The 26,398-nt window shown below is 40.7% G+C and overlaps 1 protein-coding gene across 1 annotated transcript in view; it reads left to right on the top strand.

Moving 5' to 3' along the window:
* The window catches only part of ell (elongation factor RNA polymerase II), a 31,980-nt gene extending 12,130 nt beyond the window's left edge, over positions 1-19,850 (top strand). The window contains exons 2-12 of the mRNA XM_075485176.1: positions 1,964-2,008; positions 9,070-9,191; positions 10,486-10,649; positions 11,853-12,103; positions 12,275-12,399; positions 15,587-15,662; positions 17,355-17,961; positions 18,295-18,361; positions 18,931-19,102; positions 19,197-19,241; positions 19,350-19,850. Coding sequence (XP_075341291.1) covers positions 1,964-2,008; positions 9,070-9,191; positions 10,486-10,649; positions 11,853-12,103; positions 12,275-12,399; positions 15,587-15,662; positions 17,355-17,961; positions 18,295-18,361; positions 18,931-19,102; positions 19,197-19,241; positions 19,350-19,454 — 1,779 coding nt within the window. The 3' untranslated portion in view covers positions 19,455-19,850. The remainder of the gene's footprint in view (positions 1-1,963; positions 2,009-9,069; positions 9,192-10,485; positions 10,650-11,852; positions 12,104-12,274; positions 12,400-15,586; positions 15,663-17,354; positions 17,962-18,294; positions 18,362-18,930; positions 19,103-19,196; positions 19,242-19,349) is intronic.
* Positions 19,851-26,398: the final 6,548 nt, after the last annotated feature.

Below are 26,398 nucleotides of genomic sequence, written 5' to 3'. Positions count from 1 at the left end.
TATATCGTCAGATCGCGCACCCCTAAATCTAAGACATCAATTGAATGAGCTTGTAATACCAAAGAGGTACTTACTCAAGGTACTGTAGATTGAATACACGGCTCAAACGTAAATATGGGCCAAATGGCTTCTGTTCATTGTGTGTTATGTGAGGCATCAAACAAAAGAAGTGTAAGTGAAACCGTACAAAGGAAACGAGCTTACTAGTCTTTGTATGCGTTCTTTCTATCACTGGGTCAGGATCTGGCAGGAATACAAAGATCCGTTTTATCTTTAATAAGCTCGCCCTTCCTGGAACTTGGAACTATCTCATTTGATTATATTTGATCCGCTTTTGCACTAGCAGGAGGAAAGTGACTTTTGCATGTTTAGGTATGCTTAGATCCTACAGTGTTGGACTCATCCCCATCATAGTTTCTATTTGTCATATTGTTTCAGAAATGGATGACAGGAGCTTTTGAACTTAAAAAAGAATTGTCATCATGACAAGAAAATGGCCAACTAACAAAAAAACAAAGTGATAATTGTGATCATCAGTGTTCATATTGTGCAGGCTTCACCTTCAAGAGATGAGCTTTTTTTTTTTTTTTTTCGCACATGTATGACCACTGAACCCATTCTCACACATGGGGTCTGCCTTACTGGGGAAGAAAATGCGTCCTTGGTAATCCACCACTGTTCTCCTTTAGTAACTCAACCATACCAAACAGATGTTGCTCAGCACTGCGTTGTGTGCTCACAAACAGTACAACAGCGCTGCAAAATCAGTTGAGAAAAGTTACAGCTACAACAAAAGCTGCACCCACAATGTTTTCAGTCCTTTACGGCCCAAAAATCTGTCTCCGGGGAAGTAAAGCAACAGCGGTATTTATTTGTTTTGGCCCTTTTCCCCCGTCACTGCTTCCTCTTCTTCTGTTGGGCCCCATTACAAACTGGACATTACACTGACTCCTGTCCCATCCCATTCAGTGGTACAAAGCGGTATTACAGGGAATTCTGGTCTATCCTCAAGGGATCTGAGCTGTATGTCTCAGCTGCATAGCAACAGATATGTTTGTTATATGAGATCATGGCTTCAGCCTTTTCTAATTTTATTGATATGTGTCGTTTGAACATTTAAAAGTCGGAGGAAATTGAAGGTGGGCTGCCTATCAAAGCGTTACTTTATACTAAACATTCACATTATAAGGATGAACTCGACCATGTCGCCATACGTTTCAGCTATAATCATACGTGCATTTAAAGGTTATATTTCATCAGACGCCATTACATGAGAGGCAAAAGTAAGTCTTCATGTCTTTAGTCTGACTCGCATTCATCTCGGTGCCGGTTGCCATGCGTTCTGTCTGATTTCTGCCGTTAATTGAAGAGATTGCTGTCTAGTTTGGAGCATACCTGTATTCTCATCTTTATGGTAATGATTAGAGTGGTGGTAACCCAGTGAGCCTTCATTTGGTTTGTGCAGGGAAGCAGCCAATGTAACTTTAATGTGATAGACACGAAGGGGGGTGAGAAGAGAAGCTGCATACAGTTTCTGAAAAAGAAGGCATAATTATATTGGACAATTGGGGGTAGGGGGTTACAAAATGAATATGTGAACAGGATGCAAAATGCACCTGGATGGGCATTAATATACCTGGGCAGCCTGTCTGTTGTGTTGGAAACCTTCAATATAGCAATTATAATAATTAGAAACTCATAGTCATTATTATGATTATATAATCCACTCAAATTGTTGATTCTCTGTAGTTGAATACCGAGATGTAAATCATTCTATAAGCCTGTGTTGGAAACTTAATGTCGTTGTGGATTTCATTCCATCAACATTTCTGCACTGATCTTGCAGTACTTAAGGAGGTAATTGGGGATCTTTAAGATCTTGCCGGGAATACCTGTCTTGAGTATTTTGAATGTGTTAAAGTAAAAATTGTCCTTAATTCTGTTGTTTTAATTTTTTTTGCAGGTCCTGTCATCACAGCCGTTGATCAGATTTAATGGAAACCAAGGGGTAAGAACATGTTCTCTCACTCTGTCTCATGCATGTAAATGTGATGGAAAGTATTTATTTATTTTATTCCATTGCTCTAGCTGTATTTCAGGTAAACTAACACATGATTCGAATTGGAATTAAATATACATTCTTAATATGACCTGCAACTCTGTTTAAGATCATTTTGATGCTTTAACACAAACTGGCATCAAGCAAGATCTTTTTTTTTTTTTTTGGGGGGGGGGGGGTTTGTTTAGCAGCAGGAAAGACGTCTTGTCAGCTTTTGTGGACTCTTTGACCTTTTTTGTGGCTAATTTGTCATCTCATGCTGTTTATCACACAATTTGCTTTGATATGATATTTCTCATTTTCCACACAACAGTTTAATCGCACATGTTTTCCATCTGAAACTTGCTGCAGTGCCTTGTCCTGTTGAATGTTCTCATAAGTCGGTGTATATAGTTCGACATAGTTTAGAAAGCTAAAGGAAGGATCGTGTTTTTATTCTTTCTCAGCATACTCATGTTTCTGTCCACTGAGGGAACTTTGGCATGGTGATGAAATTTGAGCTTAATGCATCGGTTTAGCTAGATATGCTAAGGTACTGTAGATTGATCTTTCAAACACCGGGGTTGTTCTATTTGATCCTGCGAAACGTTGTACATTTTCTCATGGAAATGCAAGGCATGTTTATTTGTATAGCACAATTCAACAAGGTGATTCAAAGTGCTTTAAAGAGACATTAAAACAGTAGAAATAAAAAGCCAGATTTAAATTTTAAACAAAAAAGAAAGATATAAGAACAATGGATAAAATCGGTAGTTAAAATATGATTAATTCGATCTAATCATTTTTAGCCAAAGAAATATAAAGTTGTGTATGTGTGTGTGTATATATATATATATAGTTGTCAAACAGCGAGGGGTAAAACTAAACAAAGAAACACTGAAAAGCAGAAATGTCCGACTTTTTTTTTTTTTTTTTTTTAAATGTTTGTGTAACAAATGAAAGTCGGCGAATGCACAAAGTTGGCTGAGTGAGAATGTAGAAAGCCCTGATGAAATGCACTGAACATTTGTTTTTCATCTCGTGTGTTGAGCAGATCTTCCTCTTTTCATGCAGCTGGCCACCTCTTCCTAAGGATAATGCAACTCGTGCATCGGTGCCAGTACGCTTTTATTGGCTATTCGCTGTCCCCATAAAGAGGCAAAGACGAGGGTTAACATGTGAGAGCCCAGTCTGATATGCACAGGCGGTCTTTTTACACTTTTGTATGGGGAAGTTTCAAGTTAGTTTGACATGAAGTAACCTGGTTCACTTCATGATTTGGTGTGTCCAGTCACTGCAATGACAATGCATCTATTTCCAGAATATTGACTCTTTATGCCAACATGGTGACAGTGCCTACAGTAGCAAACACTCTAACATCTCCACACATAATAGTGCTAAATACATACATCTTAATTGTCCTCTCCTATATTTTCCTCTCAAACTCTGAATTGCACAGCCTCGCATGCACCCCCAGCCTGTTATTGGGTGCGTGTTTTTTTTTTTTTTTAATCAGTTCATCAGTGCTCAAATGTCATAACAGATGCTCCAGCAAAAGTTAGCACCATTCGAAGAAACGTAGAAACCTGTGGCTTTCTTCGTGTTCTGTGGAAAATTGCTGCCGTGTTTGCCCTAAAAGGCTTCTTTGAGGCTTTTAAGGTCCACGTCCCCAGGTTCGCCCCTGTCAAAATGTTACGTGTGACAATTGATAGTTTTTAAAATACAAGAAGGAAACGCTACAGAAAAGAGAATTAATATGTGGTCATTACATATTGGTTCTCTGATTTTTAAAATCCTCAATTGCAGGGTAAAAATGTCCTCTGAAGGAAAATAGTCTGCTGAAAAGTGGTGTTTCATATGACAGATGGTTTGTTGCACACAACAAAACTGTCATGTAAGCCTTTTGTTGAAAAGTGTTTTTGAAAAAAAATGACAAACCCACGAAAAATAATTTTAAAAAAGAGAAGGGGGGGGGGGGGTTGTAAATGACTTGGCAGGTGATTGGATGAATCGGTTGTCTATCAGCAGTTTGCTTCCACCAATCAAATCTGTTGTTAAAGTAAACTTTCCTTTGAAGCCTGTTTGGAGAAGGGCAAATGCATCTTTTGTATTGAAGCGTTCTTCTTTACAAATTATTGGTTGTGGGCAAACCTCGGCCCCTCCTGTAGCTGCAGGGACAGGGCACTGACACAGCTCGCCATGGCCACAAACTCATAGCCCTCAAATCTGGCAGGATGGATTTTCTCATTACAATCGGTGTATTCAGCTGCCTCCCAGTCACATTTTGTGCTACTATCTTTAGCCATAATTTTTCTAAGCATCTTTCTTTTCTGTACTAACTGGTCTACTTTAGGCTGTCTGTATGACCCTGCCTGAAAGATGGTCATTAATTAGCTTCAGGTCTTCTTCTCTTTAAAATGCACCGAATACGTTCAATACATGTGTTGTAGAGCCGATTTATCATCCGATCTGAATGAAGTATTTCATTGATGCTGCAAGCTCGCTGAGGGGAAAATGAGTCACTAATCAGAATGCTAGTCAGAAGTGTGAAAATGGCTGAATTACAGAGCAGATGGTCTGGCCTCTCATAAGATCCCCTCTTCATTCATTCAGACTCATTCACCTGGTACAACTAGGACTAAGCTCACAAAGTGTGGACACTAACCTTTTAATCTCTGCTCTTGAATTCTGATTTCCCATCAAATTTTGTGGTGGCTTTTAAGTTTTTCATCTTTAAGTGCAGTTTGAGTTATTTGTGAATGCCACAGATGCTACATGCTTCCTTCCAACAATGCGTTAGTGGTGTTTAGCTATGATTGGGTCCATACTTGTAGTTCTTCCACAGGGCTGTCGTACACAGTGCATGCTTGAGCTTCCCATGGGGTGTGTGAAATGTCCAGGGGGCTGGTGGGCCTAATTTTTTTTTTTTTTTTCGGCAATTGCTGTGCACACAAATGTCACAGTAGGCAGACTTCCTGCTGGAAATGCACTCTCACGGCTGGAAATGTGAAGGAGGAGGTGCAAATTGCTGTGTTTACTTTACACGAGGCTCCTTGTTGTGTTTTATCAATATTGCATGCATCTGAACATGTCCACAGTCGTGAGGAGCGAGTGGAAAGCAGCGCACAGTTCAGCAGAAAGGAGAATTCGGGGAACACATAAACCCACACATGGGCAGTAAATTTTACAGAATATTTGCTGATACGCTCACACGTGTCTCACCCGATGTTCCGGATAATTTACTTGAGGGCTGAGTAGGAAATTTAGACCCGATGGAATAAAGCTGACCAGCCACACTGCTCTGGAACATCACACGACTCAGAACATCACACGACTCAGAACATCACAGGACTCAGTTTTAGAGATACAACTTTTTATCATTGCTTCATATTCCTGTAACACAACCAGTTGGACTGTAGAATGTTTCTGGGATCAGGGCGCTGACTATTTAAATATTTATATATCTAACTTAATTTTTCTTTTCTGTGTTATTTCTCGTCGGAAAGAGCATTTGGGGTTGTACCGGAGCCACAGTTATTTTTGTTTGTGCGTGTCAGGAAATTAATTTAGGTCATATAATAGTATAATCAAAGTATCTTGATTCAGCTAAATCGCACTAATGCACACTATGATATCAGTAATCAAGCAAACCTGTGTGCATACAACTTTGCTGTTAATTTGTCAGCAACGCACACTGAAGGAGCTCTTTTCACACCGGTTTTAAAAAAAGACTGCTAACGCCTGCTAAATTCTAGCCTTTGAATGCAACGAGAGAGCGTTTGATCAGTATTCAGTCCTGTGTCAAATGATACCAGCCTAATTATCTCTGAAAGTCATGCCTATCAGAAACTGTCATCCAACACAGCCTGTAGGATGCAGTGCAGTGCAGAGCCATCCCTTCATGCTGTTGTAGCTTAAAGGCTGGTAGTTACTGGACTGATTCTGAATACATTTCACTGAGGGGAAATGCGTAGACACTGTGAAAGGATTCAACCGAGCTTTTTCAGTGAAACTTTATTTCAGGTGCACAGTACATCTACACAAGCAATGCTTTTTCATTAACTATAAAAATCTAAGCTGAAACTCCCAGGTTTAGAGAGGATCAACCTCTTTAAAGACTACTCTCTCATGGTCTATGTATGCACATAGTTCCTTAATCACTAACATTTGTTAAACTGAAACCTGAGCCATTTGGTGCGGAGGAGCCTCTTCTCACAGTGTCATCCTCTACATTGCGAGCCAACTTAGTCACTCTCCTCTGCCTCTTGATTATATCTGGACACAGTCGGCCTATCCCCTCACTTCCTTTGTGCTCTAAAATGACATGGAAGCTGGTACAGAACACACGTTTAGATGGCTTTCTGCACCTGTGGTATTATATAGCTTGTGTTGTTGCTTTCTTTATTCGGCGTAAACGTCATATTCTCAAACTACAACAGCTTTGGTTTTTCTATCGAATGGTTTATGTGGGCATTTACCGTCTCAAAAGCTTTAAATGACGAACGCAAGATTGCTAGGCACCTTGTATTCTCATTGACTGCAATGGCCACAACTCTGTTGCGTTTCATTATCCTGCTTAACAGGGGCCACTGTCATCAGAGAATACTCCTGCCATCAAAGGGTGTATGTGGCCTGACAACAATGTTTACGTGGTGTGCTGAACGTCGGTACCGAAGGTTTGTCAGTAGGACGCTGCCCAGAGGATCACACTGCCTCTGCAGGCATACCATCTTTCCAAACTACACTCCTCAACCATGGTACACCTGCACACCTGGCTTTACACATGATGGAAGAAACCATGGATTACCGAACTAGCCACCAATTGTCCAGTCATCTGAGTTTGGCCTTTTTCAGAGTTGCTTGGGTACTTATATTTTCACCTTATTCCTGTTTCAAACATGTACCATTGTCATCCATGTCACATGTTGGTGTTAACATTGCGATTGATTTGTGTGATATTATTGTACTCTAATGATGACAACACGTTATAGAGGGTTCAGGTTGTCATCTAAAATAGGTTTAATGTTTTAATACCTCAGACGGCATGCTTTCTTTGTCGTATGTCATGACAAACGTTCCAGCACACAGTCTTTGTCAGTCTTCAGCATTAAGTATGTTTATGTGACACTGTTTTGGGGGGGGGGGGGACTGGTAATCTGACCACAAGCTTATTATTGTTATTATTTTATTTTATTTTCTTAAATGCATGTAAACATGGTAGTTCAGACAAATTTGAACAAAATCGAGCTACACAAAACTTGGCTAAAACACCAGCCCAGTAATGTGGGTGGAGATCAAATCCCTCCTGCATCTATTGACTCAACTCGACTAAAATGGGCCAAGCCGTCCCAACTCCCTGCATCTTTTTTTTTTTTTTTTTTTTTTTATTTATTTATTTTTTTTATTAGAATAGAATGGCATAAGTGTATTTTCACACAGCCAAGTTCCCAATAAAGCTGCTCTCACCTTTATCTGTTATTTTATGTCTGACCTCAGATTTTGCGATTTTAAATATTCGGCCCATTAAGACTATGGCAAGTTGCAGTCGCTTCAAGCATTTCAACGTTGCTACATTTATTTATTAATTAATTTATTTTTTCCCCTCTCTTATAACAGCAGAGTTATTTGACAAAATAATCATTCAAGTAACTCTAAGACATCTGTGCAGTGAATTCAGCTATACGTTCATGCACAAAGATCTCCCACGGAAAAACTTAGAAGGGGCTTCTTTTTTTTAAATTTTTTTTAATTAATTAATTTTTTTTTTTTTACATGGTACACAGTTACAGGCACACTTGTCAATAGCTTGATTTCTCTCCCATAGATGTGCTCTGGGACAACAACGGTGATCTAATTAAATGACCGCGTTGAGCTGTAACCTTGGCTCTACTCAACTGTGACATAGGATCCTGTGTTAATTGATGATATTTGACAATGAAAATGATGAGGAAAGGCTTATTCTTAGAACATATCCCTCTCTGGTTTATCTTTATTGAGTGAGCTGCAGCAACGTGGTGTTCCATTAAGCCAATTTACAGATTTAGTTATTTGATGCATAGGGTGGGGAGGAGGAAATTTAGGAAGCAAATAAATTGTATTGTTTTATTTTCTTAAAAGTTGACACCTGCAGCTCTCTCGTGTGTTGAAATCTTCACACAGAGCTGAGCTGCCTACAGTTTGACTGCATGGCCGTTCTAGCACTGAGGAAAGCCAGTGAGTCACATCCTGAGCCTCTTATTCAGGTTAGGTCGTTGGCAATGAACTGCTCACTGGTCAAGGGGACCTGCCTGTGCAAGGGATCCAAAAACCATCTTATCGGCAACTGTAGCCATCTGTTATATCGGACCAGTGTGGTGCACAGTCTTTGGTTCTGACATGAATTTGTTTAGCCAGAAAGACGCACCTGGAAACTCAATCTCCTGCCCGGACTTCAGTCTAAAGATACAGTATATTTACTGGAGTGTTTTTGTTTTGTTTAGGAATTTTACAAACCACTTAAGCGTTGAACTCGAAGCCTAATAAATAAATTTTGAGCTGAACCAGGAATGCTTCAGGGCTATGTTTCTGTCGCCTCGCGTTCTCTGCGCTCCTTCTTTCAGACTGCTCTTTGACGTGTAGAGTTTCAATTTCATCAGTCATTTTGCGAAGCGTTTCCTCTATTTCAGCAAAGTGTGATGCAGCTTGTTTATGAGTAAAGATTTGCGGAGTTGAGTAACTCGCAAGTCAGCCGTGGTTATTTCCTTCCTTCTTAAGCAGCCCTGGAAAAGGTCAATATGGGGGTCCAATAAGACGCACATAGCTGTGTCAAAACCAAATAACCCTTTTCGTAGTTGTGCTGAAAGAACTGGAAAAATGACCTGTTTAGATTGAGGTCATTTAACAGTTTTCAGTAATTAGATAGTTTTTGGGGGCGGTTTTTATGTCTGCAAGAAAAAGAAGATTTTACCGATTTACCAGCACGGTACAATTATGTTCTTTGGTGTTATTTTTGACTAAATGTCCATGCTCTCCTCCTTCTTTATCTCCAACAGAAAATTTCAATACCACGGTCAGAAAACTCCAGCGAGTTCCAAACGTTTACTTTCGACCTGTCAAATGTGGGCAGAGATAACCCCCAAGGCAGCTTCGACTGCATCCAGCAGTACATCACCAGGTGAGGCTAAACGCAGGATCGCACTCTGTTTTTTTTTTTTTTGGGGGGGGGGGGGTTCGGTTTAACAGGCACCACCTGAGGTGAATCGTCAAGCTACTCTGTAAGATTCTTGACAGATGAATCCACGATGAATGTAAGGGAAGCTCTGGCTCCTAGGGAGCGATCCAAAAACTAACGATGCAACTCTGAAGGTTATGGGTCTGTATGGATGGTAAATAATTTTGTTCTGCCCTGATAATTTTTAGTTCAACAAGAGTGATACACAGACGCAGTCCAAGTGATGCACAATGTTTGATTAATATCCCAACAAGTTTGCTTCTCCGGTTTATAAGAAAATAAAAAAAAAAATTAATTATTAGAAAAATTAAGAACTAAGTTGCTCAAAGCAGAGAAAATGCATGCTAATTTTAGTGTCGGCTTTAGCTTTGCTCTATTTGAAGTGTGAATATAGTAATTGAGATTTGAAATGTATATATTAACTTTCAGATCTTCTGCTCTGGCTATTATAGTCGAGCAGGCGCTCAGACTATACAGAACCTGCTTATGGTGTGGGTTCAACCCCATATAGACACTGTAACCTAATGCTATGCATCTTTTTATAACCCATCTTATGTAAAAGAATAATAAAAAAGAAAGGCTTGATCAAATAAATACCAACAGATGTCTGTTTGTCTGAAGAAGAAGAATGAAGCCAAAAAAAAAAACAGACAACAAGAATTTTCGTCATCCCTCACTCTCTGGTTCCTGACCTCATTATTCAGAAAGTATTTTTAACATGTGGGTCAGGCTGAGGTCATTCAAATCTGACTGGATCCTAATCAGCCTTGAGTTGCAGTCTTTAAAACCCAAATGACAGAGCTCAGCTTCCACTGACTGCGCCAGCGCCATTTCATTTTCTGCCAAATCCTCATCAAAGTGGAGGGGAATCAAAGACAGCCGGGAAGTCAGGAAAGAATGGGATTTGATGTGGCAGCGAGCCGTACTGTGGGAACCCAGAGCCGGGTGGAAATTGGAAAAAATAATAGTTGTGCCCACAGGGGGTTAATTGGATCTCATCTGGGCAGGAATGCACAGTGAAGGGATTGGTTATTTCCCATACTAAATGATTAAATTCATAACATTACAACTTTGAGTAAAACTGAGAATTGATCTGTAGTTGTTTGAGTTACAATTTTCTAAAATTTTTGTCTGCTTTAAACAATTGTCCAAATTCATTCCCTTTCAGATTTTCCAGGTCATCTAATTTCCACTCTGTTCCTGTCTCCCTCTCTCGAAATCTTCTTTGTTTTGGCAGTGAAGGGAGTATTCAGTTGGATTGTTTGGGCGGGATCCAGGACAAGATTACAGTACGAGCCACCGACGACTCCTACCAGAAGGCCAGAGAAAACATGGCCCAGGTCGAGGAGGAGACTCGCAGTAGGAGTGCCATTGTCATTAAGCCTGGGGGAAGATATGTAGGTGAGGAGGTGTGATACGAAGAGACGAATACCATTAGTCATGTGGTCGTTTTATTTATTTTTTATTTTTTTAAAGATTTTTCATCACCTACCTGTAAAGGCGCTCGAGCACAGAAACCAAAGTGGCCAGAAAAATATTCCACTTCAAAACCATAAAGATGTCAGGAATTGAATTGCAGGAAAGGACTGGAAGAATTTTTCCTCTGCAAACATCCAAATGGCTCATGTGTTTGTATAGCAGTGCTCTGCTGGTAAATGGGTTCACCCTGGACCTGACGGGGTTTTTGTCGAGTTCTAAATGGCGGGGGCCAGCACGCTGCCAGCATGCCTCATCCATAACAAGGACTTTATTGAATGTGATGGTGCTTCGGTTCCTTAATGGTCCTCAATGTGTATGTGAAACGTACACACAGATGCTCTTTGTACCTAATCTCTTGAATGTAATTTAAACGCACAGAGGAAGAAATGCCAGATTGTACGCTGGCATATAGCGCCAACTTCCTGACTTTGTGTTTTGGGATAAAATTGGCAGTAAAAAAAAAAAAAAAAAAAAAAGTACATCATGCTACAGTTGTAGTTAAGGGCTTCAGCAGTTCTGCCTCGTTGCTTGCAAAGAAAGAAATCCACAGTAAGCCTATTGACTGTAAAGCAATGATTTTATAAAAAAAAAAAAAAGGTTTGCATGCTCTGTGGAACCAGCATTTCAATCTGGGAAGTTGTCTGAAAGACGACGTCTGTGGGAGACCGATGATGAAAACGAGTGTTTGGATTGGTAGGTTTAAATATGTGGCAACACTAAGGATCACTTCATGGTGCGTCACTTGAGTCGCCTGAAAGTTTTCCCAACTATTAACAGCTGCCGACTTTAAAATGTTGACAGAAAGAAATGCTGTTTATAATGGAATTACAGTTCTTAAGAAAATACGTCACTTGAATCACTTCATTGTTGTGCTTAGATTTCAGAGGGAGGTTATAGTACAGTTCACTTAATTTCATCCATAATGAAAAGTCGCATAAATGGAAAATCTAAGGTTTCTAAAGCTTACGTGAGAGTCGGTTTCAATCTTACTTTGTTCATGGAGTCACAGATTCTGTGTACATTGGAGTTATTGATGGAGAAGTGAGCTAAACGCTGTAACTTTTTCTTGGCCTCTTGCTAATAAGTATATATTAGGTAAAAATGTGCCTCCATATCGCCTCTCAGGTAAGAAAGTTCAGATCCGGAAACCGGCACCTGCGCTCACGGACATCGCCCCCTCTCGGAGGACATCTCGGCCCGTCCTCATCTCTAGTAGTACGGTAAAAAAAGGCACGACTCAGCACCGACCTCTCCGAGAGCGCCTCATACACCTGCTGGCCCTCAAGCCTTATAAAAAACCTGAGCTGATCCTGAGATTGCAGAAAGACGGCCTCTCACTGCTCGACAAAGACTCCCTGGACAGCCACCTGCAACAGGTCTCTCACACACACACACACACACACACACACACTCTCGGACCCTATTATTGTAATAGTTTTTTGATGCATGTGATCGCTGATGATGATCATAATATTTATTCGAGATGAGTGGACTCACCTGTGGCTTTTTTTTTTTTTTTTTTGTTTGTTTGTTTTTTTCTTTCCTAGGTTGCCAACCTGAACGGGAGAGAAAACACCTTCACATTGAAGGACTTTTTGTATAAGGAAATCCAGAAGGATTGGCAAGGCTACACAGAAGGAGACCAGCAGCTCCTCAAAAGAATTTTGTTCAGGTATGTAAAACATTGGAGCAATAACAGGTGTATGCATTTAATATGTAAATGTTTAGATGCAAGTGTTTGTCACCCCATGTTATTAAGTTTACTGTTTGAAATCCGTCGATGCCTAACTCTCTTTACTTGGGCTGACCTTTCTTTGGTTTAAAGATGGAGGGTGTTTCTGAGTGCAGATCTGTGATGATGCAAACTGAGCACTTAGTGGAGTGGAGCCGAACAGAATGATGGAGCACTGAAACAATGAAGTGAAAACATATTAAGGAATGTAGTTCACGCATGCCTGCAGCAGCAACAAGTCACAGAGGTCATTTGTTCATGCTCTTGTATACGACAATATGACTCATAATGGCGTCCTATGAAGCGCAGTGGTAAAGGAGCATTTCCACAACACGGCTGTATTTGTTCTCAAGCTTTTCCTTTAAGAAGCCACAGAATTTTCATAAGGAAGTCGGAGGTAAGGTTGGATGTTGCAGTAATGCAGTGTTTTCAGTCATTCATGTGACGGGTTCAGAACCAGCGTACCACAATGGGTTTTTTTTTCTTTCCTTTTTTCACTTCTGACTTGCATTCATTTGATAATCCTTTACTAAAACATTTGCGTATCCGCTGGGAAGTGTTGGTACAAAGCCAATTAAATGTTGATCGTTTGCCATAAAACTAATTGCACCACTATTTCACTTTAACCTGGTAATGATTCATTTAACAGCCATTTACTGAAAATGAGAACCGTTTACCTTTTCAGCCTTCCTGAGCAAAACGTGCACATGATGGCAGATATGCCACCTCCACATTAAGGACACATATTCAACACAATGACCTCGTTAAAATGTTATAAATCGGCATGAACTTTAAAATGCGACATTTCCCAGTTTCACCCGTTGTTTTCGAACAGGTGAATGAAGATGACCGTGTAGCTCTGACAACAGTTGTCTCAAAAATTGTGATTGCATGATTTAAATGTTACAGGCCAAGGTGTGTGGTTGTTTAAGAAGCAGACCTATCTGCAGATATTCCCCCATTTCTGTGTATTGCACTTGATTGAATCGAAGTGTGTATTTGCCGAAGCCTTTAACTGCTGGCCCTCTTCCCGGTGGTAAAATCTGGTTTCTCGGGATCTGGAACGCTGTGGAAAAGCAAGCTCTGAAAACGGGCTATAATTAGAGCAGTCTGTGATGTTCCCTACTTAGCTTTTGTTTATGTTGTGGATGCAAGAATAGTTCCTATTATCGTGTCATACTTGACTGCAGCACAACTCCAAAGGCAGTCAGAACATTGGCACTGAATGACCAGAGGAAGCATAATGTGCGTGTGTGTCTGTGGTATAATGCAGTGCAGAAGCTCTGCAGAAGGTTTGTTTTTCCAATGCACCTAAAATATCCAGTTATTGTAGCGACTGCTATCTGCATGATTTCATGGTATTCGCTTTATTGGGTTTGTTTTGAAAGCTCTACAGTATGTACTAATTTCTTGACCTTGTTTGTAGATTAAAACGACTTCAGAGAAATTGGCAAAACAAATGTTTTCTGAGCAAATATGTCTCAGCAAATATTTAAAAAAAAAAATTTAAAAGTTGATTTATTTCAGGACTTAATGGTTTTCTGGTTACATGGTTTATTTGGTGTTTTGTACGTACCCGGGCTTGTTTTTTGTTTGCAAATGAGTGCAGGTCAACACATTCTTTCTTCCTTTACTGTACTTTGAGCTGTTTGTGAGTTTATCAGCTGACTAACACCCCTACCCTCCCACCTCGTACTAGCTCCCCCTCCATAGTTCCTCCAGAGTTTTGAGTCAGTGCACTCAGTCACGCAGCAGCAGCACAGCAACATGACTGGAACGCACATGATGCAACAGTGTTCCAGCACATGCTGATCTGTGTGTGAGGTGGCCCCAGTCCAAGGTTCAGCCATATCTGCCTGCCTCCCATCTCACTTGTAGCGCCGGACAGTCCACTGTACAGACACACGGACGCACACGCCTTCTTTTAAGGAGGCTGGGGCATTGACAAGGCTTTGTTTATCCAAGTGCCTCATGCTGATATTGTCATCAATTTGTGGCAGCATTATCACAGCATGTGTGAAATGTTTCTTATTTTTCCAACCAAAGTGTCGCATTTGTTGTTGTGGCCTTCCTGTTTGTATCGGTGGACTCTGCACTGATCTGACAAGCTGAGTTAAATTCAGCTTCAACCATTTGTGTGTATATATATTTAAATATTATGCTTAAATAAAGTACTGGTTCAATAATTTAACTGTGCTGCTAAGAATTCACTGTATCTTTAGCACACTTTGTCTTCACTGCATATTGGCACAGCTCTTTGTTTGGCTGCTACCGTGACAGATTATTTGGGCACTCAATCAGCCACTCTGTTCATACCTGCAGCTGTAATGCTTCTTCTTGGCTGAATGAGACCACAAGTGAACTCCTCAACGTGCTGGTTTAAATGGCACAGCCGCGTGAGCTACTTGTGGGGGATAGAGTTGTGCGTGCCCTCTTCATTTGGATAATCATATTAGTAAACTGGCCAAATGGCATCCATCCTTAAAACGAGCTGCAGTACCATATTCTCTCCCTCTCACTTCCTCTCCTTCACTGCAGAGTGTCATGTCACTGTCTCACTTGTCTTGAACAAGCTGCCATGATTCTCAGCCTACTAAAACAGAAACATTCAACAGTGATTACAAAACTTAAGAATTTACCTTCTAATGAAAACCTCAGATGGTGAAAAACGTATGGAAGTTTTCCCTCATTTAGTTATGATAAAATGCTGCTCTGTCAGGTTCCTCCTCCTCCATTGTTGTCATAGCTACCCACTCAGCTTCACAAAGCACCAAACTGCAACTTGTTTTTGAAGTTCTAGCATTCAATTTGCCTGTCACTGAAGAGGTGGCAGGGAGAGTTTGTGATAGGCTGCCTTTGCCTGGACTGGAGCATTTTCAAGCTTTAGGAATGTGAATCACTTCAGATACATTTTTGGAACTGATTCAGCGCTGGCTTTAGCGTGAGAGGCGCCGTCACCAAATAACTCTTCAAGCAATTAAACTGAATTGTGTCGCGTCTGTGTGAAGCCTCCATTGCCGTCATAGTGCCAGTAGAAATGCTTCGTTCCCTTAACGTGGTTTCTCATAGTTTTAACTTCTACAGACATTGTATTGAAGCTTATTGCATGTATTTATGTCTTTCTTAGGAAACAAACCCAGAACAACTCCACACCACTGCCCGAGAGTCCACCCAAAGAGCTGGCCAGCAGTTCTCCATCTCAGGTGAGCCTCATCATTTTTACACATTTCCCTGCACCTGGACATGGAAGGATTTGAGATTTACGAGATCTATTTAGTTGCATCTCCTCAAACAGCTGTATGACTTCACATAGCTACTTTTTTATTGATAAAAATATCTTTTATTCGGCTGCTCGACTAGATTGACTCAACTAGTTCTTAACCCGGACTTTTGTTGGGCTTTAGAGTGCAGGTAAAGCTGTTTCCCTAAAGTGAAGTTTCTGATTGGAGCAGCTCCTATGGGTAAACCGAGGTTCCTGTAGGCGCCTTAACTATGAGTGCTGCCACAGTTGCTTCCCATTCAGAGCGGAAATGTAAAGCTAACTGTACCTTGTTAACTCTTTGCTGCTTTAGTCGAGCTAAATGTGCTCCGCGAGTTTGCAGACATTAGGCTGGTTGAAAACTATGTCTCCTCAGATTGGTATTCGCTTTATTGGGTTTCCTTTCAGTCTCCTCTTCAGTGAATTTCAGGGGCTTCTTGTGCTGTGCATGTCTTTTTAACTGGTTCCAGGGACCTGTATTCCTTTCTAATGATTGTCAGGATCTCTTCACAGACTCCAGCAAACAAGATTATTTGCAGTTCCCATAAGGTAGAACAACAGCTCATCTCATCCCTCTATCTCAGGTTGTTTTTTCACCTCAGACACCTGCTGTATGCCCCGTAGTATCCGCTCTCTCCCTCGGTAAATGCAACACAAACGCAAAAGACAACAGTACCTTAGCTTTGTTTATGCAGGGGGAGGTGACCCTGTGTGTGCACCTCCGATAGGGGAGGGATGAATCAGGGAGTGCTACGTTAACCAGCAAAACAAGATGGCCACACAAAGGTTACAAATTAGAATGACCTGTTTCTACGAGATCCAATACCCTACCGTTTAGTTGGTTTTAAAGAAATGATAATAATAAAAAAAAAACTCTCAAAGAAAGATGGGTGCGATGACTGCTTTCTGTAAAAAGAGTGTTGCAGGTCCAGCTAAAGCTGCTTACGGGTTCCCACTGTTGTTTCACATTCTTTTGTTGGGAGAGCCATTTTAGGGATTGGTTCTGCCACTCTCAAAGTTTTGAATGTTGATCTATTTAAACAAAGGCAGTGTGTTATGTAATCCCTCGTATTGTGTGTGCAAAGGTAAAGGTGGATCAGTCACCAGAAGCCCTTTTCACGGATCAATTGCAGTTTGCCGGCAAAAAGGTGATGTCCATGTGAACCCGCGGCTGCTCCTTGGTAATTCATACGGACGAAAGCGAAGCGCTCATCCCGCATCGGTGTGTGCTTGCACGCATCAAGCCAACACTGCGTAATCAGCCGAGTGATGACGGAATCATTGGATATAGTGGCGTGTTTCTGCAGTGCTGGCTTGCCCTTATAAACATAGCCCGTTTGCCTCTATTATTACCTCCCATGCCTTCTGACGTATCAGCGGCAGATCAACTCAGACAATCCCTTCCTGCCACTTTATTTTCACAAATGACATCGATGCGTAGTGAAGGCGCGTCTGTCCCAGCTTGAAAGTTGTATGAGGAGGCCTTATGTCGTGTTTTCTGTCATGCTACCTTTGTCCTCCAGCTACCGTTGTTTTGTTTGCTCTGACCTGGACCACAGTTTCACTCTTCAATGATATTGGTTTATATTTGACCCTGTTTTAGGTTGTGTTACTAAAATTGCTGTCTTTCTGCCAGAAACGACCCGCTGCTGAATTCATTGACCCTCTTGCGAACAAAAAGCCCAGGATATCGCACCTCACCAGTAAGTCTGCAACAACCCCAGTAAATGGCAAAATCAGCTCTTCCAATGGGAGAGGAGATGCCAGTGGAGCACAGTCCGGAGTGGCGATGTTGTACGGCATGACGTCCAGCTCGCAGCCACTTCCCGTGCTGGACATCCCTCGTTCCTTTGAAGCACTGTCGGACGTCAGCAACGACTCCAGCAACAATGGCCGCGACTGTGATTCTCAGGAAATGGCGGTGTCCGAGAGGCTCAGTCAACCGCCTTCGCTCACGTCTGCGTCAACAGCGGCCACCCCTCAAAGCATCAGCACGTCATCCTCTGGACACACGGTCCTGGAAGGCCCACAGGACAAGAAAGCTTCCTCTTTAAACAACAAGTCCAGAAAGAAGTCAAAAAAGCATAAAGACAAGGAGAAGAGCAGAGACAAGGAGAGGGGGAGAGAAAGAGGGAAGGAGAGGAAGAGTCGGGAGGAGCATGGGCCTGAGCCTGAGCCTAACAGAGCCAGCGAGATGAGCCCAGGGAACTTCAAAAGCAACAGTATTCCACTCAAAAGCACAGGTGAGAGCAACAATAAAAGTACAACTAGATATGTGAACTGATGGTTAGTCCTGATGGTGAGTAGGTGATGGATGATGTGACCACTATGTTTCACACTGACTAAACTGAGACCCCTGCTGTTCAGCTTTATGAACTCAAATATTCTCCTGTGACTTGGCTTAAAAACCTTTGGAGAACCTCACATAAAAATGAAATTCACAATGTTGTTTATGTATTTATAGCTAATTAAAGTCAATGAACCTTTTTGTGCTTTTGCCCTTCTTTGTGCATCATAGCTATGAATGTAGAGAGCCTGTAAAGATGACATGAATTCTGACTTTGGCCTTTTTTCAGAGCTGAATGGAATGTGCAAAAGTACCAGTATTCCTTCATCATCACCTGAGGTGGCAGACTATTTATTGTGAGTATTAAAAAAAAAAAACTGTGTACTTCCACGTAGGTCCTGAATCTGAGCTGCAAGCAAATGGTTCGAATTCTCCTGAAACTGACTTAGAATGAATGAGCTTTTCTCACATCTTGAGGCATGTGTAGACTGGTGAGACACTGGGGCAGACGAGACGAGATGCGAGGGAGGGGCGGCGCTGAGATGAAGAACACGGGTGTTGGCCAACGTTTAAAACCCTCTGATTACTCAGTCGTTTTACTAACACACCAAAGATGATACACTTCCTCAGTTAGAAGTTGGTCAAATCTGAGCACACAGGCATGATTCATGTGTTTCTAGTCTCGGTGTGCGTTACAGTTTCTGAGAACATTATGATGGTTATGAGATTCAGTGCTGAAGTTACCAGGTCCAAGTTAAAGACCGGTGCTGGACTTTTAATGAGGACACCAGCAGAAAATTAATTTTAAATGTCTCGGGTAACCTGCTTTCATTGAGTCCCCGACACTCAAAATTTGAAAGATGCCTTAAGAGTTTCTTTTGGAACTTTGGCTGTCGAGTAACGTTTTCTTGAATTCTGATTTCAGGAAGTACACGGTGATCAGCTCTCCGGAGCAACGCCAAAGGTATAAAAATGATTTCAACGCGGAGTACAGTGAGTACCGGGGTCTGCATGCTCGAATAGAGGGCATCACCCGACAGTTCACCGTGCTCGACAATGAGCTGAAACAGCTCCAACAAGGCACAGACAAGTACAAGGTAGATGCCCCGAAACAGAGCAATTCGTTTGATGTCATTACTGCGCTGATGGCGTTTTATTTACCGTCCTCTACATCTTTGTGTTTCTTAACAGACAATCCACAATCAGATACTTCAAGAGTATCATAAAATAAAAAAGGCAAGTTGGCTCTACTCAGAAACCAAATTTCATTTCGAGCGTATCGGAGGAGATTATCAGGTGGTGACACTCTGCTTCTTCTTATTTTATTTTTTTTCTCTCTTGCAGACTAATCCAAACTATAGCCAAGAGAAGAACCGCTGTGAATATCTGCACAACAAACTGGCACATATAAAGAAACTTATTGCGGAGTACGATCAACAGCAACTTTAAAAGTAGTCATTAGACACTGTTCCCCTGTTATCTCTGGAAACCAAGCAGATAAAGGAAAACTGTGTGTGGAGGGGGAGGGGGGTGCAATGAAATGAAGGGAGTTCTCCCCTCATTGGGGCCAAAGGTTCTAGTGGGGACATAGCAGGACGTATGATCTGTTTCCCCTCCTTTCCCTTTCTTTTTTTCTTTTTTCTTTCCCCCCTTCGTTGAAGATGTGGCCTGCTGTGACCAGGTCTGTCAGTGCAGTGAAAGTGCAGTCAGAGGAGTTGGATCTGCGTGGCTTCGTCCAGCCCAGCCTGCTTATAGTGCACTTAGGTCTGAAAGAGTCACTTGTGAAAAGTTTCCTACTTCACCTGGAGATTTTCCAAAATAACCTTTCCTGCTTTTGAAACTGGAGGAAGGGGGTGGGGGGGTGGGGACACTGAGATATGGGGGGGCAAATTGAAACACCAAATGCATCTTAATTGTTTTGAGTTTAAAAAGAATTATGTGAATAATACATTAGTTTTCACCACATACTCACTGGTATGGTTGTGAAGCAGAAACTATTGCTTTTGTTATTTATTTTTGACACTTAACTGGGATTAATCTATTTTACACTCCTCACTATCAGTGCTTAGAAGCAGTGTCTCTTATTTCCTGTCCTCGCGTCTTTAATGTCAGCCAGTATTTTCTTCAGAAGCTGCCTTCCCCATCCGATCGTCAACCTGTTGACGACCACGTTCAGTCTCTTTTACAGAGATGCGGATATTACTGTTGAGCAAATCGAGAAGAAATGATTTTCTTGGCTCTGCTGTTCTGAAATCATGTAGATGTCTTAACAGAGGAGGGGTGGGGGGGTAAAACCTTTTCTTTTTAAAGCAGTTCCTCGCTGTCCGCGGCGAACCGCTTGTAACAGCAGTGTTCCTCATTTATGGGTCATCCTATTGTAGTCGGTGATTTGAATAAAACCACACATATTTGCTCTTATTTGTAGCAGCAGAAAGCTTCGAAGTTACCCGGATGGTGAACTGTGGGCGTTGCTCTTCATTTCACTATGGAAGATTCTCCTCTTTTATAACGAAGCGAACGCGATGCAAATCTTCAGTCTTTTTATCTATTTACCCCCCCCCCCCAACATATTCAAAACATCAATCCACAGATCTTGTATTTTCTAACTTTGCTTCATCATCATCATCATCATCATTATTTCCTCGTGCTGAAATCATTGTTTTGCCGTCTATAAAGACATTTAGTCTGCTGTCCCACCCACTTGTTGGTCCAATTTGAGACGACTGTTAATATAAAGCCGTCTTTTGCTCGCCCTCCTTTATGAAGAAGGACCAGTTTTTGGGGGGCTTTTGTTGCCTTTTCAAATGTGACGTCACATGTTCACAATGAACCCTAAAAATCTATTGGCTGGATCGGCTCTCCTCTCCAAGAAGCGGATGATTAGCAAAAAAAAAGCAAAAAAAAAAAAAGGCGAGTCGGCTTTCGTCAGCGAATGCATTTCTTATATCGATCTTTGTATGTGAATATGAAAAATCAGCACTTTTTCTCCTGATCTTGCTGTTACCGGGTGGGTGGGGTTGTTCATCAGAGTGCATGCTTAATGAATGTGTTACAATGAAGAGTCTTCGTATCTTTACTTGAAAAGGAAAAAAAAAAAAAAAAGAAAATGGCCCAAGAATATCAAAATAAGATCGAAGGTCCAAGTCAATTAGTGCGATCGATTTTAAAACATGGCTTTGACCAGCATGTGTACCAAAGTGCCCATCGGGCACCAAATGCTCCACCAAATGTTGGCAAAAGAAGATTTTGTTTTGCAGTATTCTCTACTTTCTGATATCATTTCTTAAGTCTGCCTGATTTCTAACTGTGTGGAAAGTCCGAGTATTTTTTTTTTTTTTTTCCCCTTTGGCATCAGACTGGGATTGTAACTGCCTCCGTTTTTCTGGTAACACTATGTTAAGTTCCTCATCGCAACGGTGCTGACCGCCGCCGGGGGCTGCATCCGGGAACTCGACGACGGACGTGGAGAGTCGCCGCTTAACTTTGCACAGTCCCGCAAGAAAGACATTTGTCACCATTATTACTGTATTTGGGAGGGGAGGGTTTCTGGAAAACTGTTAGACAACGCTGTATTACATTTCTATTACTGTCCAGTGCTGTTGTGAATGAGGTTTATCGGTGACGGACGCTTTGAGCCGGTGGGGAGAGAACCCGTCGGTACCGATTCTCCAGCACAAAGGTGCCACTGTGTGAACTGATTGTGCCAAACAGACCTATCGTATAGTGGTATTTTTGGTTTTTTTTTTTTTTTGGTTTTTTCTCCTCCCCTTTTGTCTTTAGTATATACATGCTACTGTAAAAGCAAAGAGGGCTTTGAAGTCTAGTCATGAAATGTCGGCGCTAAAATCCAAATATTTTTTTTTTTTTTTTTTTTTTTTTTTTTTTTTTTTTTTTTTTTTGAAAACCATAAGGGACTGGGACTGAAATTAATCTTTTGTTTCAATAAACTTCTTTAAAACCCTTATCAAGAAAATTCTCCATCTGATTTTTATTTCAAATGTTTTTATTTTTTTACTACAGTTGACAGAATTGATGTAAATAAAAACTGGTCCCCATGCTGAGAGAAGTTGTGTCCTCATAATACACGCACACATTTCAGAAAGTACACGTTTTTAAGCTCTGTAGACTTTTCAGAATCCGTTGCCTAAAAGAAAGATTGAAGGAGAAATTGATGGTGTTTGGAGATTTTTTTATTTTATTTTATTTTTTTTCGTCCCTTTCAAATTTCTCTTGAACTTGCCAACAGTGAACCATTACTCGATGCGGGCTTGTAGTTCCGGTGGTGCCCTGTGGATGGCAGCAGCTTCATACAGCTGGTCCTCACAGTGCTGTCACAACATGTTTTTGTTCAGAAAAGCAACAATTTTAATGTTAAAATCCCTCCACACCCACAGACTGCGTTGTTTGTCTTGCTTGTTAAAATCTTAAATGTATTTTTGACCCCTCCAGGGACCCCGTTCAATGGTAGGGAAAATAAGTAAGTCAGTAGATGTGTTTAAATGTGCAATTAAGCCTATGTGTAGTCTACACCTGTATGAGTTGTCTCATTGGCATCCTTTTAGAGCCCTCAAGCAGAGGTTGTTTTCTGCCAAGTCTATTTTTCGCACTGAAAAGGAAAAATAAGAAAGGCCTTGGCAGCGTGAGCAGAAAGATGCTCGGACAAGGCAACGCAGAAGACGAGGCTCGCTGTAATCCGACACGCTGTGAAAGATCCCAGAAATCTACACTGTGACTGTGTTCTAGTTGGCTGGGTCGGGCTTTGCTGTGCCTGAGCCTTGCTATGCTGGCTCACGTCCCAAAGTTGGCCTCAGCGCTGCTTGGGGAGCTGGAGGGGGCCCGGTCAGCAAGTTCACTGTGGCAAGCTGCCATCTCTCCCTCTCTTCAACATACTGCACCATATGCACTGACATGTTTACACACAGCGGCAGGGCTGTGTTTCCAGGGCTTTATTGGTCAGACGGCATTTAAATTGTCTGGGTTTGTCTGTACTAAGAAGAGAAGGATCTCCTTGCATGTAGATTCAGTGCTAACCGAGCATGTCGCTGCGTTAATGTGCAAATCTAGGCCATGGTTGAAATGAAGGTCACTCAATTATTCGTGGTAATTGTGTGTTACACATAAGGGCGTTGCATAAGGGATTCAAGTAAAATGGCTGGATGTCACTTTCTCTGCAAAAAAAAAAGAAAGTCAACGTCTCATGCATTTAGGTTGAAATGCTGGCAGGAAAATAAAAAATAAAAATACTGCTCCTGGCACCTGAATCATGTCCTCATTTGCAGCTTGTGTCAATCGCACACACACACACAAAAATCTTTTGATGTGTTCATATTTTCTTAGGCAAAACGTAGCAGAGGATTGAAGTTAGCTGAGAAATACCTAGTCCTCTATCTATTATTGGTGTAAAAAGTCTCAACTCTGAGACGCATTAGGGTTTAGGCCAGTGGTCTTGGATAAAAGGAAGCCAGTACACCATGACAAATGGATTTTGTTCACAGTGTGACACAGCCGGTGACAATGCTCTTCCCAGCCTGTAAGGGCACGCAGTGCAACTAACAGGTTGAGTTGGTGCTGGCCTGATTTACCTGCTGCACTTCTAGAATTAATTTATCTTCCTTTCTTTCAGTCGTTTACGGCCAAGCTTTGGTGTAGGATCTTAAATGGTGTTCTCTCCTGGTCTACTGTGTAATGCTGTCTGTCTGTCGTCTCACCACTAACAACACCAGTTAAATACTATTTGACATTTGAGTTAATCATCAGGCCCTCTCTTGTTCTCTTTGCAGCCTCCACGCTATGCGTACAGCTTGCCGTGTCAACAGTGTAAATGGATCCGTCTTGTGTCTCTGTGCAAGTGATTTGTGAATGAAATTGAGCAAAGGAGGACCCCTTGTTGCTTATTTAGCAGGTACCACATCGGATTTTTAACTCATCCATCAACTAAATGCAGAGATCTTGTCTTTTTTTTTTTTTTAAACTCGTTTGTGTATGTCACATCCAGCGTCCACACTTGCGTGCTTCATTTGATCTGGTATGGGTTTGGAACTATAGTGCCAATGCACATGACTGAACCTGCTTGTGAACAACGCTGGCTTTGTTTTGGATTGGCAGGCTAAAATCGGCCAACTTTTCTGTGAATGAGCTGAGTTTTTTTTTTCTTCTTCTCTCGACTTCTCCTTGTCTCTTGATCTTATTCTCATTTTTAATGTTTTTTTTAATAAATAAAAAAACCTTATGGAAAATGAAATCAATTCTTCATCAAAAGAAAACTATTGCAGTAAGATGAATCATTTGGGCAGATAAACCAAGCAGTTCATTATAAATCACCACTTAAAGTAGGTAGTTTACAGTTGTGCTGTGAACTCTTTGAGTAATTTATATAATACGCTGTAATTTGCCTGCACTCCACCATATATTTCCAATGACACTCATACCGTTTGCAGCAGGTTTTCTTTTTTTACTGGTGCTTACAGTATATTAAAGGTGCCTGAAGTACACATCTTATACTGATGTTTCACAGCATTTATTTTCTTAGGCATACAAATTCAAACTGAACTGTGCCTTCCAAACCCATCCATTTGTTCATATATTTGTGTTGGTTTGTTCAAAAGCACGTTGCAGTAACGTGGAGCAGGAACTTGAAAAGGTTGACTCGTAGTTCATATTTGAGGTAAAGTGACTTTTGACTTTTCTTTTGGTAAATACGTTTGTGACAGTTCTTCAACGAAGACTTTGAACAGGCTCATCGATCCAATCTGCATTTGTGTATCCATCACAGGTCAGCTGCGTGTCTCTGCTACACATTTAATAAAAAGTAGGAGCTCTTGACTCTGAATTCTCTGACAGCCAACGACGAAACAAATCTTAATTTCACAAAGTCATGATTGATATAGGAAATCAAAACTTGGAGAAACTTCATGAGACTAAATCTTTTTTCTCTTAGAAAACCAGTGTGCAGCCATTCATGCGCTGCAGGCTACCATTAACCCATTTGGTGCAATGATATCCAGTTACAGTTCAGAAAAGGAGAGACGGTGTTGTTTTCTTGGAGATAAATCGGGGAAGAACAGTTCTACATTTCATTTTCTGGTAATGTTTAGGAAGCAAGCCGATCCCAGACGACAATGGATGAACCTCAACAATCAGTATAAGATTCAAATAACATTTTGTTCACATCTAGCACTTTCCGTTGTCTCAGAATAGAAGTGCTAAATTGTGTTGATGACACACATGTTGAAATTGTGTGCACACAACAGTTAGAAGCTGAAAGTATCATGATCCAGTTAAATAGGGCAAAAGTTGTTTAATATTGTACACAGCTCTTTATAAATAAAGCAGATGTTTCATGCTGTGATTAATGACAATTTGTGGCTCTTCAGAACTAAGTGTAGTAGTGACCCTGCTGAAAAAACAAAGCAGAAAATGATTTAAAAAAATAATTATAATCATCTTTGTCCAGTGTTGCGTTTTTTCAAAAATCAATATCAATGACAAAACAATATATCTATAGATATAGATCTGTATAGATATAGATTGATTTATAACCATAGATATATCTATATAAATACATGATAGATTTGTGTAATGAAACGGACGTTGTAAAAATGTGTGTTAGCTGCAGTATATTACTGTGTGACCAAAGGTTTGGTATATTAAAGACGAAAAACAACAACAACAAAAAGTTGTTGTTTTTTTAAAGTAAGGTAATTTTTATTTGGTCATTATAATACATAACAAAATATAAACATCAATTGATTTCTTTGATTATGTAATGACCAAAAGAGTCTAGGCTGAAGTAAAAAGAAACTTATTGCGCCTAGCCCTATTACACACTTTATATATGTTTCCAAGAAAACAAGACTAGCAAACACAACACAACAGAAAACATCTGAAACATGACAGAAGATTTAAAGCAAAACAATGTCCATCAATCATACTATAGTTGAATAATTTTCAATTAATAATGATTTATACCTTTTTTTTTAAATTTTCTACTGTTTTAGAACTTTTTAAGTTCTCATTTAGCTCATTCCACACACTAACACCTTGAATAGAAATACAAAACCTCTTTTTATTCGTTCTAGTTTTAATCTTTTTGAATATACCTGTTCCTCTAAGTTTATACTGACTTTCTCGCTGCTCAAAGAGCTCCTGGACTGGTGATGGGAGCATGTGATTATACGCCTTGTACATCACTACGGCAGTGGTCAATTTAACAAGATCAGGAAATTTTAGTGCGTTTTGGTTAATAAAAAGAGGATTTGTTGGTGTTGTATAATTAACTTTATTAACAATTCGGATGGCCTTCTTTTGAAGTAAGTAGATATTATTTATATTTGTTTTATAAGTGTTTCCCCATATTTCCCCACAGTAGTTTAAGTATGGAAGGAATAAAGTGT

This window comes from Odontesthes bonariensis, chromosome 15, assembly GCF_027942865.1.
Source record: "Odontesthes bonariensis isolate fOdoBon6 chromosome 15, fOdoBon6.hap1, whole genome shotgun sequence".
Classification (NCBI taxonomy): Eukaryota; Metazoa; Chordata; class Actinopteri; order Atheriniformes; family Atherinopsidae; genus Odontesthes; species Odontesthes bonariensis.
This window is presented reverse-complemented; position numbering and strand designations above follow the sequence as displayed.